At 37.8% G+C, this 17,965-nt stretch overlaps 1 protein-coding gene across 1 annotated transcript in view; it reads left to right on the plus strand.

Moving 5' to 3' along the window:
- The first annotated feature begins 224 nt into the window (after positions 1-224).
- Positions 225-17,965, plus strand: part of mosmoa (modulator of smoothened a) — a 34,296-nt gene continuing 16,555 nt past the window's right edge. The window contains exons 1-2 of the mRNA XM_008416746.2: positions 225-1,209; positions 13,766-13,978. Coding sequence (XP_008414968.1) covers positions 1,104-1,209; positions 13,766-13,978 — 319 coding nt within the window. The 5' untranslated portion in view covers positions 225-1,103. The remainder of the gene's footprint in view (positions 1,210-13,765; positions 13,979-17,965) is intronic.

Here is a 17,965-nt window from a genome sequence, read left to right on the forward strand (position 1 = left end):
TTGCACATCACTTGCTTGTGCTTTCTTAAATAGCCCTGTAAACTACGTTGCTTTCTTTTATTACTTTTTTTTGTTTGTTTTGTTTTTGCAATGTGAGTGCTTTGAGACACGCTATTGTGTTTTGCACCATGGGGCTACTGTACATCATGAATAATTGCCTCAAACCTGGCGACTCATGAAAACACAACCCCCCATTCTTCCAGAGTATCGCGAGAAGAGAGCCGCAGCCCCCCTCTGAACACTGTCTGTGTGTGTTTGAGGCTGCGTAGGGGGGGTCCGCCTGATGTCATTTGGCAGAAGGGGAGGCACAGCTAGTGGTGGGCACACGGGTGGAAAGCATAACAATAACGGCACCGATTCATCGTTCATGTTGGGGCATTTAAACTCGCAGTGTTTTTAAAGCGTCTGGCTGAGGTACGGAGCGAGAGAAGAGGAGGGCAGCTGGCTGGCTAATGGGCTGAAAGTACCAGATGCTATTCCAGCAGAGAAGAAGAACGGACTCTCCTCAGCGAGACAGGGTGATGGGTTCTCGTTTTCCTGACGGGTAACCGTGAACCTACGCTCGAAACGCGGATATTTCGGAGAGTGGGAACTCGCTCCGCATCCCCTGGACTTCAATAGGTGTGACATTGTGTGTGAAATGCCGTCGAGCAGCCTCTGGGCCGCAGCTCGGCTCATCGAGCCCGAATCTGGGAAATAGCTAGCTAGCTGTCTGCTAGCAGCAGCTGTACCCGATGCTGCTGCTGCTGCAGCGGCTGCTCCTAAGCGGATCCGTACCACAACACAAGCAGTCCGGGGCCTCAGCGCAGAGTGAGCCTTTGTTTTACATTACTGGACTTCAGCGGGGCTTTTGAGATGTGATGCTTTTGTGCGTCACATCAGAGCCTTTTGTAGCTGGAGGCTCGCGCTTGCTTGACGCGAAGGGGCTAACATTGCTGCAAAATGCACAGCAGACCCTCAACAGCAGGCTCCTGTTGAAGGGGGCGAGGTTGGACAGATAACAGCCCACCCCGAGTCTCTCTGAACAGCCGGGGGGTCACGTTTGGACAACCACTACCACATTTCCCCCTCCGCCGAAACTCACCGCTTGTTCTCCAGGCGACATGGATAAACTGACGATCATTTCAGGATGCCTGTTTCTGGCTGCAGATATCTTTGCAATAGCCAGCATTGCAAACCCAGACTGGATCAACACTGGTGAATCAACAGGTAAACCAACAACCTTTTAAGTTCTTTCGATCAACAATATTCTGTCCAACTTAATTTTATTTGGAAAAAATTGTTTGAATGAGTAGATATGAGATATGGACTGCAATAAATATGACTTGACTAAATGAGTACCATGGATTCATGGTCGCTATATCAGTAATATATTTGGTGATRTTTGCTAGTTCATTGCCAAAGTTGCAGTTGTTGCCTGAAACTACATGTTTRATTGAACCATGTAGATGTGCTGCAAGTAGCATTTCTTTTCTTTATGATAACCAGATAGACTTCTCGCTAACCTAACCTGGGGTCTATGTTTAATTTGAACCCAAATCAGAAAGACATTCAGTTGTTAAGTATTTCTTAAAAGTAGTTCTCAAGTGTATATTACACAACATTTGCAAAAGTTGAGCCAGTATTATCTTSTTAAYATACCCTGCTGAAAATATAAAAGGATATTTTAACAAGAGTGATGTGTGATGCTCTGTTAGTATCTTGACTAAACTAAAAATGCACCACATGATCTGTMAGAGGCTGACAAAAAATGAAAAATCAGAAATYATCCAATCGTACTTAARTGCATCAAATTTTAAAGCCTGAGTTTTTAGGTCTGTAAACCCATCAACAAATGGGATGCATTTTTATACCCTTTAAGCTGAGTTTAGTCAGCTAATGATCAAAGAAATATGCTTTAATAATGCATAAGTGGGCATAGTATTGTAATTCTTTTAAGTTTATTGTTTAATTCAAAACTGCTATCTCTATCGGAGAATATGCAGTTACTTTTTTCCTCTTAACATCCAGTATTCCTCAGAATAGTGAGTAAATTCTGTTTATATAGCCAAGTGTTGCTCAAAGTGCTTTGTCATAAATGTGACCTGATAAAATCAGAGAATTAAAGTCATAATACTGAAAAAAAAATCAAATTAAATATTAATTATAATACAAATACAGTTTAAGTGATTTGCACCTGTCACCATGTTCACTCTTAGCTGTTATTTGCTGGAGATTTTGAAGAACAACCAGTTGTAAAAACAATCAATATTCAAGCCCTTTCATCTATAAGACCCTGTAAAGCCATCTTCATTCCTATGATATGTAATGATCTCTTGACATTTGAAGTGACCTTCTAACGATCAGTTGAATCTGCGAACGTGTAATCAGTCAAATCAGACCTGCTAGTGCCAACGGCGAGTGTGAGCATGTGTGCCTTGTTTTAAACGCACCGCTCCTGAAAACACGTCCAGCCTATTGACTGACAGCTGCTACTCTTTGTTCTCTTTGCAGAATGACAGCTTAATATGTGGGTCAGGGAGGATGCTCCATCCACCAGTCAGCATACAACCGTAGCTCAGTGACATGAGTAATCTGTGCAGAAGCAATAATGGGGTTTAATGAAATGGGCACATTGTCTACAATGCGGCTCGTTTGATTCTGTTGTGTAATCGGCCTCTTATTGTCTACTTCTTCAAATCCCCAGAGCTGCACTGGCTTTATACAGAAAATTGAACCTTTGCTATTTTTAAACCGCAGTGTTGTGGTTTATGTGGGTGTTCTTATTGGAGTGGAAGTTGTCCAGCTAACAACTTCCAACTCGCTGTCACTCTTCTTACTTCCTCTCACAGAGGCTGCCTTTCTCTCATTTGTCCCGTCTTCAATGGTCTTATCACATGTGTGGGTGATAAAGCACTGAGATTCGTCTTCACATCTCGTTTTTCTTTTTTTCTTTGATGGCTTTAATATTGTTCCCGCTTCTGTCTAAAATGTGCAGTTTCCATGCAAACAATCAAATGTTCTTTGTTCTCTGACAGTGCTTTCATTGTAATGTAAATGTGTTTTTATTTTAGATTAATTGCTTTTGGTACTGTGTTTCTATCTATTTATAATGCCTAAAAAAGAACTTAGTTGTATAACAGCATATATATAGGAAAGCAAGATATTGCACATTTATATTGAAATGCATTCCTTACTGACGCAGCTCATTTCGTACAAACAAGTTATGTTGAATTAAAAAAAGCTATTGGCTTTGGAAAAAGTAAAATATAGTAACCATTGATGCATGGGTCATTATGGTATTTTCACCATATGAAAACATTGGGTAAAGTACCACAGTATTAATCATTTAAAAATAATAAATAGAGTAATTGAACTGTGATGGACACTGGAGATGGGTATAGCTTGTCCTTGACCCTGCAAAGATAAGTAGGCGTAGGTGATAGATGGATGATGTAATAGCTTTTAAAACAAAAAGCAACAGTTTCTACATTTCTGCCACTGAAATAATATGGATTATTATAGGTATAATTTTTGTCTTTTACATTTATTATTGAGAACTTGGATGAGCTTGTTGACATTCAGTTGCTTCTTATATACATGACGGTAAAGTCAAAAGTTCATATTGAACGAAGTGACTAACAATGCAGTTAATATCAAAGCTACTAATAACCAACTTATAAGAAGTTGGTTAGGATTAGGGTTAGACATGGTGCAGGCATGGAGGGAAGTGAAGAAAGACGCGTTGCAGCAGAGGTGTAACGAAATACAGTGTTGCGCTGAAAAGTTAGGTCTCCAAGAGTTGGTTTAGGATCCACCCCTATTCTGAAACGACACACAAGAGTCTGGATTGTCGCGATAGTGGTGTAGGTTCTGCTAGCCTACGATCTCCAGACGACTGGAGGAACAAAGTTGTGGCAAGTCTGAACAATCAAGTAGACAGGCGCCGTTTTATTAAGCACTTCGTAGGCTAACAACAGTGACTTGAATTTGTTGGGTGGTTAAGACCAGATTCTGGATCACCTGCAGAGGTTTCACAGCACAGGCTAATAGACCAATTTGTAGGGCATTGCCGTAGTTGAGGTGTGAGCATGCTGGACAGCATGTTGAGATGGGTACAGTGTTATTTTTGTTACGTTTAACAATGCGAAGCGGCACAAACGAGTGATCTTTAAATCTTCAGCTGATTATCCATCTTTACTCCCAAGCACACCAACTCACAATGACCTCTATGACGAGGTGCTGTGCTGCAGATTGACTCGTAAAGTATGATTCAAACCAAGAGGATGATCTCCCTGTGATGCCCTTTGGTAGAAAGTTTGGACAAAAGTATACCTTAGTTGGTACCACCAAAGACAGGACTTTGTCACTCTGGCTTCTTATATATCAAGTTGCTCATAGGAGAAAGAGTGAAATTATTTTTGCATTTATTTGACAAAAAGTCTGTAAAAGGAGTCATGTTTTCATAGCCATGTCATGTTATTGACATAGTCATGTTATTGACATGACTGTCAAACCACGCCCAACATGGAGCTAAAGTGGTTGTTCCTACAATATACGAGTCAAAACATGTTTCCACATTATTACACACATGAACAAGAAGCACATGGGTTTTTCTGTTTGATGGAAAACTTCAAATGGAGGCAATATTAACAACCTATAATAATAATAATAATGTGGTAAGAATGAAACGGTAAGGTTGAAAAATACCGTACATTTTAATCATTTAAAAAAAATCAAAAAGTTAAAACTCGGGCTTTACGGTTTTCAAAATGTTCTGAAGACAATTATTTAAAGAGTCGGCTTTGATTAATGGCTACAAATAATCCTGGTGGTGCAAATGTAATAACATCACTTATCATTTATGTTCGGAACCATTAAATCCACCACAAGGATATAAATGTGCACCACGCAGTCGTAGACTYTGAGCAGCAGAAAATTGCAGTTTATGCCTGACACTGCTGTGACAATGGCTCTGCTTCGAAGCTCTGCAGGAGGTCGGCTTTAAATGGTAACGGCAGAAATATGAAGCTCTAGCGGAGATTATGCTATGCATCTGAATTCTGTCTGCACTGTAAAATGCAGAGTTTTTAAGTGTTAAAGTATATAGAAAAAAACTTTCTGTAGCCATTTCTGAATCAAGCTTTGTCTTTATTATAAAATAAAAGAAAAACGGATTTAAAAACGGGGAAAAGCCTGAAGCAAAGACGGATTTTATCGAAGTTGACCAATTTTTCAATAATGTGAGAACAAAGTCAGTCAGATAAAAGCATGTCAGACTAAAACCTGCAATAAGACAACAAAAGCTAAGGGGCTGAGCTCAGCTGATTGGTGTCAACCATTTTGTTTTAACTGAAAACTGCATAAAAATTAGCCTGAAATGAGAGAGAGAGAGTTTTAGAGATTACTCAGCAATAATTATTTTTAAAAATTATAGAAATAATAACAGTACACTAAATTTAACATATGAGTACATTTGTAAAGCTAATGAAACAAAACAGATTTTAGGAGAAACACACTTTCTTTAGACAAATTATGAAGTCCTTCTAGCAAGCTGATAACACAATAAAATGCATAAGATAATGTGTAAACTTGTTTCTTAATCAAAGTTCAAAACGGGCTTCTCCATCAAAACAGCTGTCTTGGCAGTGACAGAAGTACCATTTTCCCCTTGATAAATTGTCTTTTGCAGACAGTTTTTGTATTGACTCAAGTTATCTTTGACGTTAAACTTTGCTTGATTTGAGACATTTGTGTAAAAAAAAAAAAGCACAAACACAAATCTGTAAGTTGAAATAAACCTTCACACAAACTGCAGCTTGTTCTAACTGGTACGCAGTCAGTGTGACGGTGATTTAGCCAGAAATAGATGAAATGGGACACAATTAAATTGTCTTATTTTAAGTATCACTTTTCAAAGCGCAAGGGCACACGGTGTTATTACTACAGAGCAGCTGAAACCAGGCCAGCCATTATCGTCCAGTTACAGGCCTGCTGTGCCAGCACTTCTCACCTGCAGTTTACCCAAAATTGAGAGAGTTTGACAGGCAGGGACAGAGACCACAAACTGAGCTGCCATTGACTTGAAAATGTTTATTGGCCTCAGGTGAAGAAAGTGCCATTTTGAAATATGAAATATTTTTCATCTGTTGACTGTAAAAACCTGGATGTTGTGCAGCTCCAGCTGAAAAATGTAGCCTGCAGGTGATGGAAATGATCTATGAAAAGAAATTACTTATTTCTTGTGTTGCAGGTGGAAAATCTAAACTATATTCTAACGTCTGGGGGTTGTTATTTTATTTCTAAACTATCATCTATAAGTTGTGCTTCATCCTAAAATAAAAAAAAGATACCTTTTTGCATAAGATGAAAGAACTACTGATTGAAGGCGGAAATCAGATTTTGTTTATTTAATTAAGGTCGATAGAGGAACCTTTAACAATTAATCTGATGGTTTGTGTCATTGCTCGGTGATATTCAATAGAAGGTAATTAGGACATGACTAATGAAGATATCCATGAAGACATTCATTCATTGATGCTATTTTAAATACTTTATTTATATATAATGTTGAATTTTCCTCATTTCAGCGTAGTTTAGAGAGAGACGGCACAACTTTTCATCAAAAACGTGCTGCTTCTGTGCAGTGTTTGATAATCACAGCTGAAAATGCTTCTTGTGACATTATGATAATGATCCTTAGCATTTGGCATGCAGATTTATTCTTTTGTTTAAGGTGTTATTTTGACATCTGATCTGCCTAATTCAATAATGCTTCACTCTATGCAAGAGGCATTCTTAAAAATGCATTTAGGTTATTTTGTGGTGACAAATTCATGCTATGCCTCCATAAAGATACTTTTTATTTATTTAGGTGTTTTCGCAGTTAAAATATATGGACATGACATGTTTTTCATTATAAGCACATCCTCTGAAAATTATATTTTAACATCTCTACAGCCTATAGGTTGATTTTCTGTGTTTAAGAAAAGGCAATCATGTGAAAATCAACACTTATTCAGACCTTCTTCCAGAGAATATTTTTGCTGTTCAACAAATAAGAAAAACCATCAGGTATGTTTTTTTCATTTCTTTTCATATTGCTTCACAAGAAGTGCAGAGGGCCTCCATGTTGAGTGTTGCATTTGCCCTAACCAGTTGGTTTTACACCATTTCTCTTACCATGCAGTTTGTAAATATGCAATGTCTATTGTTTGTCGGTCTTTTTAGACTTATTTAAACTGTAAACATAGACTTATCGCAGTCTGTGCTTCTGGGTAGAGCTACTTCAAAATTTGAATGACCAGATATCGCTGCTTTTCAGATTGTTTGACCCTGACTGGTGACTGACCTGTCGTGAACTCAAATCCGGTCGTTTTCCGATTGGTGAAGTTACCGTTGTTGGCTTTTTTTCCCCCTCAGCGTTCATGATTTTATGTACTGTGTTTAGTGTTCAGATTTTGGCTCTGCACAGCTGCTCGCCACTGCCCCGATAATAAAAGCGGGCAACGTTAAAAAGCCCCCAGCTGCAGAAAAAGGCAGCTGTCTTGTGCGTTGGCTTACCTCTGTGCTGCCCACCACAGTTCAGAGGCCATTTGGACTCATCCCTCCTGAGCCTGCAAACGGCAGCACCCCTGGTGCTTCACTAATGACAGCATCATCATGTTGCAGTTGAGCAGACGCGGCGCTCGTTTCCTCTCATTTGGGCCAAGACATGGTGAGAGGAGTGTTTTGATCATTGTGAGTGCAGAGCTGACGGCAGGGTAGCAGGGCATGATGGGGGCGTGAAAAAGAGCAGGGCCTCAAAATCGTAAATTGGCCCATTATTTTCTGCAAGTAATAGTGAGCACTAGAGCGTGAGCGAGATTTGTAGACTATACATATTATTTTTTAGGTTGCTTTTTTAAAAATTATTTCTAGCCAAAAGACATAATTATGCTGCACTCAGAAATATTTGTTCTACCTTGCATTAATTTCAATTGTAGCRTTTCATTTCTGAATCCAAACATTCCTGTTTTTATTTAGATTTTTTTTAAAACATTGTTTTCTTGTTTAGCACATGTRGGTTTAAAGGGATATGTTCCCAATCAGATAAAATATAAACTGCTGCTGCCTTGTACACATTTAGATTGCTTGTCTGCGCATTTATTACCAACGCCTCAGTTGGAACATTACATCCGTTTTCAGTTCAGAGTGAAATGAGGTCTAACTGGATGTTTTCAGCACCTGCAGGTTGTTCAATTCGCTCCATTAACTCTACATTGTGTCGGCGCCACAGCATCCTGTCATCCCCGAATAAAATCAAATCACTGTTGTYTTTTTCCGTTGTCTCTCATCAATGAAAGAAGCAGATTAAATYTTTGAAGCATCTTTTTATGGGTGGCGATGTGTCTTTCCGCTGAGCTGTCTGACGTCATTGGCGTTTGGAGATTTGGAAAATGGGAAATTTGTAATCATTGCTGTCTGTTATTTCTATACTATGTGAGTAAAGTCAAATTTACATGATGCAAATTAAAGGATGATGGGAATGTTCTAGACACAAGGTYTAAATTTGCACAATTTCGGACCGAGTTGAAAGAAAATCTTTGCATTGCTTTTATATGCATTGCTTTGCATTGCTTTTTTAGATTTGGTTTTTTCATGCCCTACTATTTTAGGTTCAAAAAGAGCCAGAACATTTTATACAAACCAGACATCAAGTTATGCTCTTCCTGGAAACCCTTCATATCTGCTTCGACAACAGATAATTTACTGTAATTACATATATATTCTACTTATAGTTTGCCTTAAAGGAAAACTATAAAGCRGCAAACTCCTGCTGTGAATCCAGCAGGAGTTTGCTCAAATATTTTGGTTTGATCAATGGTTTTAATCTGTTATATCGCATGAGTCAACTTCCCCAAAACTGAGAGCAGAACCACAATGAAGGAAATGTGAGTAATACAGAATCTATTAGAAAATATTCTTCATTTAATTGTACAYGAGATCTGTTATTGCCTCTGTACTTTGTATAAGTAGAACAAAGAAAAAAACTTGATGCGTGATGGTTAATTACAGAAATGTACCAATTATAGAGTTTAAACCCTGTAGGGTTAATATTGACAGCTAGGTGAATTTGTCTGATGCATTCAATGTCTGRAAAAATACAATATATTCTTAGTTCCCGACTAATCCTTGGTCCGGACTGACTTTCGGTCACCGTTCGATTTATCTGTGGTTCTCTGCATTAAATTAATGTAGAGATCTCTTTATGATCTCTTAGAGAGTTATTGATTACTTGTCATGTAACAAATGAAATAATCTTTCAGTGTTGTTTATTTTTGTCATGCAACATTTAGTGAGGATGACGCCAGAACTAACAGGAATGTGTTCTTTAACTATACCCTTTTGACATAATGAGTGAACAGGATGTCCAAAGACAGTTTTGTTGTTGTTTAAGTTGTGTGATTTTTGTGGTTTAACACCTGGAATTGCAGTGTGAGCTCAGCTGTCCCTCTGACATGTAGAAAACACCTAACAGAGTTTCTGTCAGTGTTTTTACACTAAGGAGGCGTGAATGTCCCCGTTGTGTTTTGGGTAAAAGTGGTCATCCCAGGAGGAATCTGTGGATAAAAGCCTGAATYTGCTGTGTGAAACCAGGGTTACTTTATTTAGAACAACCATTCAGCTTGTTTTTGTCTTCTTTTATTATTCCATTGGCATTATTGAATTGAAAGCATTACAAGGATCCTCTTTTTTTTGTGAAGGATATATTTAGCTTATTTTGAGTTTTTGTTTTTAAGTGTGACCAGACAAAAGGGGGAAAACRGCTAAATGCGTCATTATCTGTGCGTCCTGGCTGTGCTCATTACCTCCGTTTCTTTATAGATTTACCCAAGACGCCTGTGAAGGCCAGGTGTGAACAGGGCATGTGTTAGTGATTGTCTGTAGGCTGAATCCAGGCCTTACTTTTCATGATGGTGAAGTGGATGTTTTAACCCTTCCAGCCTGATAGAAAAGTATGTTTCTCCGACAAATTATTGTGGCTRCGTAAAATTCTGCAGCTCATTTTTTTATGAAATGTTTTGTTTTTGGTGTCGTATTTTGTGTGAACATCTGACTAGAGAAAAGTATGCATTAAAAACACACCACTGTTTGATTAATACTGATATTTAAACAGGAACAGTTTGTGTTTGTTGCTGCTGGCTGAATTGTTTACCTGCATTCATTTAGCATAGCGTGCCTGACTGTTGTATGGCAGGAATCCCACTGAGTGCTGGTAAAACAGCAGGAGGTCAGGGGATGCAGGGAAAACGGTTGTAAACCCTTCCATTACCTGCAGCAATCAAACTTTTGTCTAATTCCCCTTCTAGTCCCTGCCACTTTCTGCCTTGTTTATTCAAAGTTGTTCTGTAACACCAAAATGGCTTTCGAAAAGTGTTGCTGAGTAAACTAAGCCTGTCATGTACAAGTTTATTGGGGGGTGTTTTACATTTAGTTACCACTTAAGTGAAAACTACATTAGCATTGCAGAGAGTTGGAGAGAAAACATCTATTAAGTTGCCACCTTTCGTGCTAAAATTGAAGGTTTTTGAGTGTAAGCTCATGCAGATGTAAAGCTTGGTGTTCCTGCAGTCCATCAGAGCCGTGTAGACATCTACACCATTTTCTTTCAAACCACAGGCATTGTTTTTTTCTGAGCTAGCCGAGCTGGGRAAGCTGGTTGCTATACTATAAAAGCATGTTTTCTCTGGGCGGTATAAAGGGGACAGGATTTCCTCTGTGGAGTCTGCATAACCCACAACACTCACAGGCCCGAGGATAGCACTTCGGTTGTTTATTGCGGTTAAATTGATTTTTGATTCATATTCATTAAACACAAAGTTTAAAACTAACGAGGAATAAATTGTTTATACATGTGCCAGACTAAGACTGAACCTGAAACTCCAGCTTGCATATTTGTCCCATTCTACCTTCCACCCACTTACTGAGCCTCTGAACTTTTATGATACTGCCTACAAAGGTCCACCTCTTCAGTGAAGGGGTTATTTTGTGTTTTTATTGCTCATTTAACAACAAATGTGTTCAAGGGGGAAAAAAAACATTTTAAAACAGGTAAGGATAACTCTCTCTGACTCAGACATTCATGCTGGGTACCTGTTTGACAAATTAAGTTGCCACATATAATTTTGATAAACTCCTATAAGACTTGAGAATTTAGCAGATTATTTTTGCTATTTTAATGGAGTGTGCCCTACTACCTTACAAACTAAAACATAGAATACAGAAAGGCATAATTTGAAAAAAATAAAGGCAAGGTAATTTTATTTATTTATATGGCACAGAAAGGCAATTCAAAGTGCTTTACATGATTAGAAGCAAAATAAAACGACTAACAAGCAGGTGCCAGAATGATTAAAAAAGTTTCTAGTTTAATAGAAAACTCAAATTACATTCACGCAACACATTTATTTAACTGAAGATCAGATATCCGCTCAACAAAAGTCTATTTAAACCTGTTTTAATCACACATGCACTTAGCAGACAATTCCTGGCCAAAGAAGTTTTTCTTTTACTCTACAAGAAATATGAGAGAAGATATGACTAAACCTTTCATCTGATACTCAAAAGAAGTGTATCAAGTATGGTTGGTAGTTGTAATTACAGACAAAAAACAGTTTTCAGTTCTGATGCAGTTGGTAAAATTTGCTGATTCTGATCTATGACTGATTTATGCTTCCGTCATTTTGATGTCTAATGCAAAAATATATATATTTTATCATCTAAAGTTTGACCCGGTGCAATATTGTTAAGGGACTAATCACATATTACTCTATTTAAGTTTAGAGATTTAGTTGGTTAAAAGCACAGTGTTTCTGTTTTCTTCAATCTCTGCCCACTACATTTACATGTTGAGGTCAGTAGGGAGGTTTTAATCATCTCAGCATTTTATAGCAAAGTATTTCCTACTGATTTTTTTTAATGATTGATATTARAGTGTAGCACTAACCCCAATTCTTGCAAGGCTCTAATTTCCTTGGGCAATTTCTTTAAAATGATACCAAACTTGGTGTTCCCTAACAATCTGATTGTTTTTCACACTTTACCATAAAAGAGAGACTGTGCTGAATGGTGCAGTTTCCTCTCCGTCTGCTGTGTCCTTATCTCCAGGTTTAGGGGAGAGCAGGTGAAACGGTGCATTAGGTTTTCCAGAGTCATATACTTCATTGTTGAGCTGTAGATTGTTACTTCAATGCTGGCTATGAGATGCTGATGTAAAGTAKTGAGCTTTTCCCTGCACTTTAAGGCTACTGATATGAACTGTTKGGCCAGTATTAGGCAATATATTTAACAACTCTAATCAGTATCTGGGACATCTGGATCTAAAAGTCCCCAGTAGCTAATTAAGCATTAAGTTGCATGACAGCCTGACAAACCTTATTATCCACTGTCCAGTAATGGAAGAAATCAGTCTTACTTGACRCTTTGTTTTTCAAGTGAGTACTTCTTGCCTTTTGCCGTATCCTAGAGGGCCCACCTTTTGTTTAAAGAGACCTGTGGTCAGCAGGGAGGTAAACAAAGTGAARCTGTTCTGCTTACTCRGGTAGAAAATCCCCTTGAGGTTGTGCTTTTAATTGAACAAGATGCCTCTAGAGAAGCATGGGCCTGCTTTTAGCACCAGCCTTTACACTTTGTCAGAGCTTGTCTCATGACTCGGTTTGATGCTTGCATCCATTAAACTTCTTGTCTTGATTAATCATAGATAAGTACAGTGGAGCAATTTGATCGCAGATGTGTGCTTGCATTTTCCGCGACCTTTAACCGAGATCTTGGKAGATAAAGTCAGATAGTTTGAGCTGAATTTGGACAGCTCGCACATTCATATTTACTGAGCCTTTTAAAACTGCGGCAGCTCTGYCCAACATGACTTGAAATGTCACAGCTGTGTGGGATGCACTAACTGGCAGGATAGATCTCATCTTCGCACTCGCTGCAAGTGTGGAAAACATTTTTCGTTGTCATAATGGTCGAAATGGTGACGATTCAAAATATCTATATTCCCATTCCTGTCTGTCTGACCATATACATGAAAGTGCTACAGCTACTGTATCCTGCGAGGTCTGCGATTCTGATTAGATCAGGTATGCAGGTAGTGGCGGTGACTTTATTTTGAAAATTTTAATGGTGTTGGGTACAAAATCAGTCCATTTTTTGGCAAAAGTTAGTTTATTGGTGTCTGGTGATAAGAAAAAATCAATGGATACTGCAGTGTTAGTTCGACTTATTACCTAGCAACCCTAGCTGAASTCCAGCATGTTTGGTCAACTGGTTTTCCCTGTATGTGCTGTACAATTGTTCATGAAAAAGACAAGTGTTTTGTTGTTGACTTACCATTCAGAAACTACTTTCTGCATTCATGTTATTTTTACAGAAGGCTCCACTTCTKCTTTTCAAAGATGTATGGTAATTGTCTCTGTTTGCAGAACTTTTCCTTGTGTGAGTGTAAACGTTGAGTTGGGGGGTGTGGATTTAAAGTGACCAGATGCTCTAAACCAGCTCATTYTGCAAGAAACTTAAAATGGTACAGAACTGACTAGACTCAAATCTCATAATCTAAGAATTATTTGTGCAAAAAATKTAATKGACATGCTTCATATAGCCCTCTAACATGTTTAAGAATAGAACACCTTATTATGTGGGTGTTGCATGATAAAAACATAAAAATGTAACGCTATGTTTCTGCTTTATCTGGTAATACTAAGAGTAAATTAAAGCAAACTTTTTTATGTTTTCCTCTGCCCTGCAGGCGCCCTTACGGTTGGTCTTGTCCGACAGTGTCAGACCATACACGGACGAGARCGGACCTGTATCCCGCCGCGACTGCCCCCTGAGTGGGTCACTACGCTCTTCTTCATCATCATGGGCATCATATCCCTCACAGTCACCTGCGGACTGCTAGTTGCGTCGCATTGGCGCAGAGAAGCCACCAAATATGCCCGCTGGATTGCCTTCACTGGCAGTAAGTCAACAAAATTATATTAAAAAAATATGAAATTATGTGTCTCAGGGAACTAAAGTTGAATTACTTGAGAAAATGTAAATGTATATAGTCTTGATTTTATGGGAAAATTMATAGAGRATTGCGGCTCGTTTGGTGCATGTGTAGGCGGACAATATAACCGCAGCTCTTCTTCTTTCCCTTAAACTGTAAAGTTTTTTGAGGTTTTTTCTCCAGACWGTATTTCTATATAGATGTACTTGCAGCACACCACAACAACTCTTCCATCACACGCATTGTGCCTGGGCTGGTTTTACGAAGCTGTGTGGGTTGGTGGAATTCGATTGGTCAGTCAGTTCAGGGRAGCGGCAGCTTCGAGCACTCTCACACTGATGGAGCAGCTTGGTATGTGAAGCCACTGTGGCTCCCATTATTGTCTGAAAGCTGCAGGCATTTTTTTAAATGGCTCGGACACAAAAAGGAAAAACAGCCTCAGGATTTGCAAAAAGAAAACATTTAGGTGAATATTTGTTCCCTGCTAGGTCTTGTGCAGTTTTATATTTTTTTCAAACACTTCCTCATCACCTGGTAAACTAGCACTCTTTTATATCCCAAGTTTAAAGTGTCGTGTCACATAAATGTTTCTTTAGAAGCACTGAGAGCACCCCAAGAAACTCGGGAAGAAAGGAAAAATGCACAAGATGGATTTGATAACGGAGAGTAGTTTCAACCTGTTCCCATCTCACTGCTCGGATACAGCAGAATTGGATTTGATTGAGCATCTGTCCAGTGGTTCTCATCTACAGTGTGGCAAGGTTGTCCCCATCCAACACACTATATTTAAATGGTTGAATTTGCATATTTGTTGTTTCTCTTTTCTCTTTGCATAGCACTTCCACTAAACAAAGCTTTTTTTAATTATCTTCAACTCATGGTTATATTTGTCTTTTTTGCCTGTTGCTACCACATTTTAAACTGTAGCTTTTAGTTCATTTATTATTGACGGGCAACATTCATRCAACCTCACAGTTATGGGGCATCTGAGCAACCAAGGAAGACGAGGGTCCCTCACAGACAGATACAGATGACCAAATTTGTTGAGTGGGTATCTGGGTCGATGAAACATTTTAAATTTCCTTTTTTTTGTTCTTTAGATTTATTTTTTTTTTTAGATGTGTGTGTGACAATAAGGAATTGACAGATATCCCTAAAACATATTATTCTGCTTTATGAAACTAGTAGACTATTGTCTCTCTGATATAGACATTACTTTGWGCTTAGCAACTCAAACAAAGATTAGAGTAAACAACTGCTAACTTACTTCAAGTCAGACTGAAKWAGTAAAAGTTACTTTTGTATTTGCTGCAGTTTCATAGTGCCACGGCATTAAAACTAAATAAAAAAAATAAACTAAGATTTATAAAATGATCTAAATGTTTTAATTTCAGACAGAAAAGTAACANTTTTTTTTTTTAGATGTGTGTGTGACAATAAGGAATTGACAGATATCCCTAAAACATATTATTCTGCTTTATGAAACTAGTAGACTATTGTCTCTCTGATATAGACATTACTTTGWGCTTAGCAACTCAAACAAAGATTAGAGTAAACAACTGCTAACTTACTTCAAGTCAGACTGAAKWAGTAAAAGTTACTTTTGTATTTGCTGCAGTTTCATAGTGCCACGGCATTAAAACTAAATAAAAAAAATAAACTAAGATTTATAAAATGATCTAAATGTTTTAATTTCAGACAGAAAAGTAACAATTATCCCTGTTGTCAAAAGGTAGCATGTTGATTATTGAGAACATTTTAATTATATGTAATATTTATATTATTTTSAATTTGATTCATGGACTTGAGCAWAAATATGGATTAWTTAATCACTAAACAAGTTACTTATTGAGCAGAAAAAAAATAAAAATATATATATTTTTTTCTGCACTTTTAAAGAGTTCTGCACTCTTTAAGATGACAAGCTTAAAAAGCTTTCAGCAGCTCGATAACTAGTAGGGCTATGTGCTCAGGTAGCCGCCATGCAAATAGCTGTTTAACTAGCTATAGCAGTTTTATCCTAACAACAGTGATTGTTGGTGATCCTTCAGTTTATATGTCATTAAAATATTTCAAAACAGCCACATTTGTCTTTGAAAGTCACAGAAAAGTGAGGCAGCCAACCTTTTTTCAGCCAACTGGCCAGCAGTGCTCTGCTGCAATTGGGGGTTCTGCATAACTCTGTTGCACTCTGCTCTAAACAGCAGCAGAAACTTCTGGTCATTGTACGATGAAATGTTTTACAGTTCTGAAATGTAACGTTTGAAATGATTCAGTCCTGGCCTCTGTTGACATTGCACAGCAATTTAAAAACCCCTTTCTAGCTGTGATGATTTTCAATTCGCTATCTGTATCTTTGTTCTGCAAATGTATTCTAGTTCAAAAAAAGTGGAGGCGACATCACAGTCAAATGATTGTTTTTTTAATATGCCTTATTGTCAAACGAGTTGAATTTCTTCCCTAATGTGAACGTCTTCATTCTTGATTTGCTTTGTTTGCTGGCCAAAAATTCTGCAATTAGAAAAGCATCAGTAACATGAAAAGTCAGATGTTCTGAGCTAAAATGATATTTACTTTATAGCCAGATTATGCAATCAATTGTTAGACAAGGATGGTATTATGATGTATACCCGGTACTATAAACCATCATGCTGATTAGGACCCCTCAGGGTTGTTTGGTGGGTAAAATATGATATGAACACAACATTTTTTAGTACCCTGCTTTGTAGTGGTGAAACTGCTTCTAAATTACATCAGGCTTGTCTTCCAAATTTTTTTTATTTATTTACTATTTGACAGATTTATAACACACAGCGCCATCCGCAGAGATGATTGCTGTTAAGAGGCGCATTGTCTTGAACCGCACACTAACAACTAATGTAGCCGTCACGGCTCCTATTAGCAGAACCGCTGCTTATTTAGGCATGTTTGAAGTCATATTTTCTGCATCACTTTACTAAACATAGGACAGTTTGTACTGCATTTCATGAACTAACCCTTTAGTTTTTAACTGTCATTAAAGAATATATTCATCTGCTCACTTTAGCTGACCTGCTAGATTTTATGTAGATAAWGATTTAGGCCATCTTGCCTCAGATAACATAAAGTTATGCTCTCCTAAATTCYCCCTGAATTGTTGTCATCCTGAAAGCCATCTGCAGATACTAAAACGTTTTTCTTGAGCTTTATGTGGCTGGAAAATACCTTCAAGTTTGAAAGAGGCAAAGGCCAAATTCAAAGCATTGAATTGTGAAATCAAGTTTCTTTTAAGTTTTGTTTGATATATATAATATTAGTTTAACAAATGAATGTAGCATAGTACTGTGATTGTGCTATGAAATGCCACTATGTGCCTGGAAAATATACATTACACYGCCTTTAAATTTTTGATAGTTGATAATAACCTTATTGATATGGAACGATATTGACTTATTAACTACCGTTAAACATGGTTGAGTTTTGAGTATTACAGTGAAGCTGTTACAACATTTAATGTTTTCTGGGGATGTGTTTTTACTCTAGTAGATGAAATGGAAACAAAGGGGGCCTGGACCCAGAAAATTAACCTTGCTCCTGCAAAAAGGTCTCTGAAGTGGAAACATGCCTTCTGTGTGTAAAGTCCATAAAATATGAAGKATGACTGGGCAACAACAACTGTACTGAAGATTAACCAGCAGCAAGCGCGCAAATTACCATGTGTCATCAGTTGAGGCTTTTAAGATGTCCAGTAGATCATGAAAAGTGCACTGAAATTAAACCTGAGCAGAAGCTGAAGTTGTATTTTCCTAACTSTTAGCTTGTTAATTTCTCTCATCCACAATCAATGTCTCCCTTATTGTTAATAAATTTATTCATTTCCAGAGTGGTGATAATTAAACAAATGAATATAAATGTGTTCTAATGTCTGAGTTGCTTCTCATGATCTAACATGAGAAACAATGTTTTTCTTTTTTT

This window comes from Poecilia reticulata, linkage group LG8 (assembly GCF_000633615.1).
Source record: "Poecilia reticulata strain Guanapo linkage group LG8, Guppy_female_1.0+MT, whole genome shotgun sequence".
Lineage (NCBI taxonomy): Eukaryota > Metazoa > Chordata > Actinopteri > Cyprinodontiformes > Poeciliidae > Poecilia > Poecilia reticulata.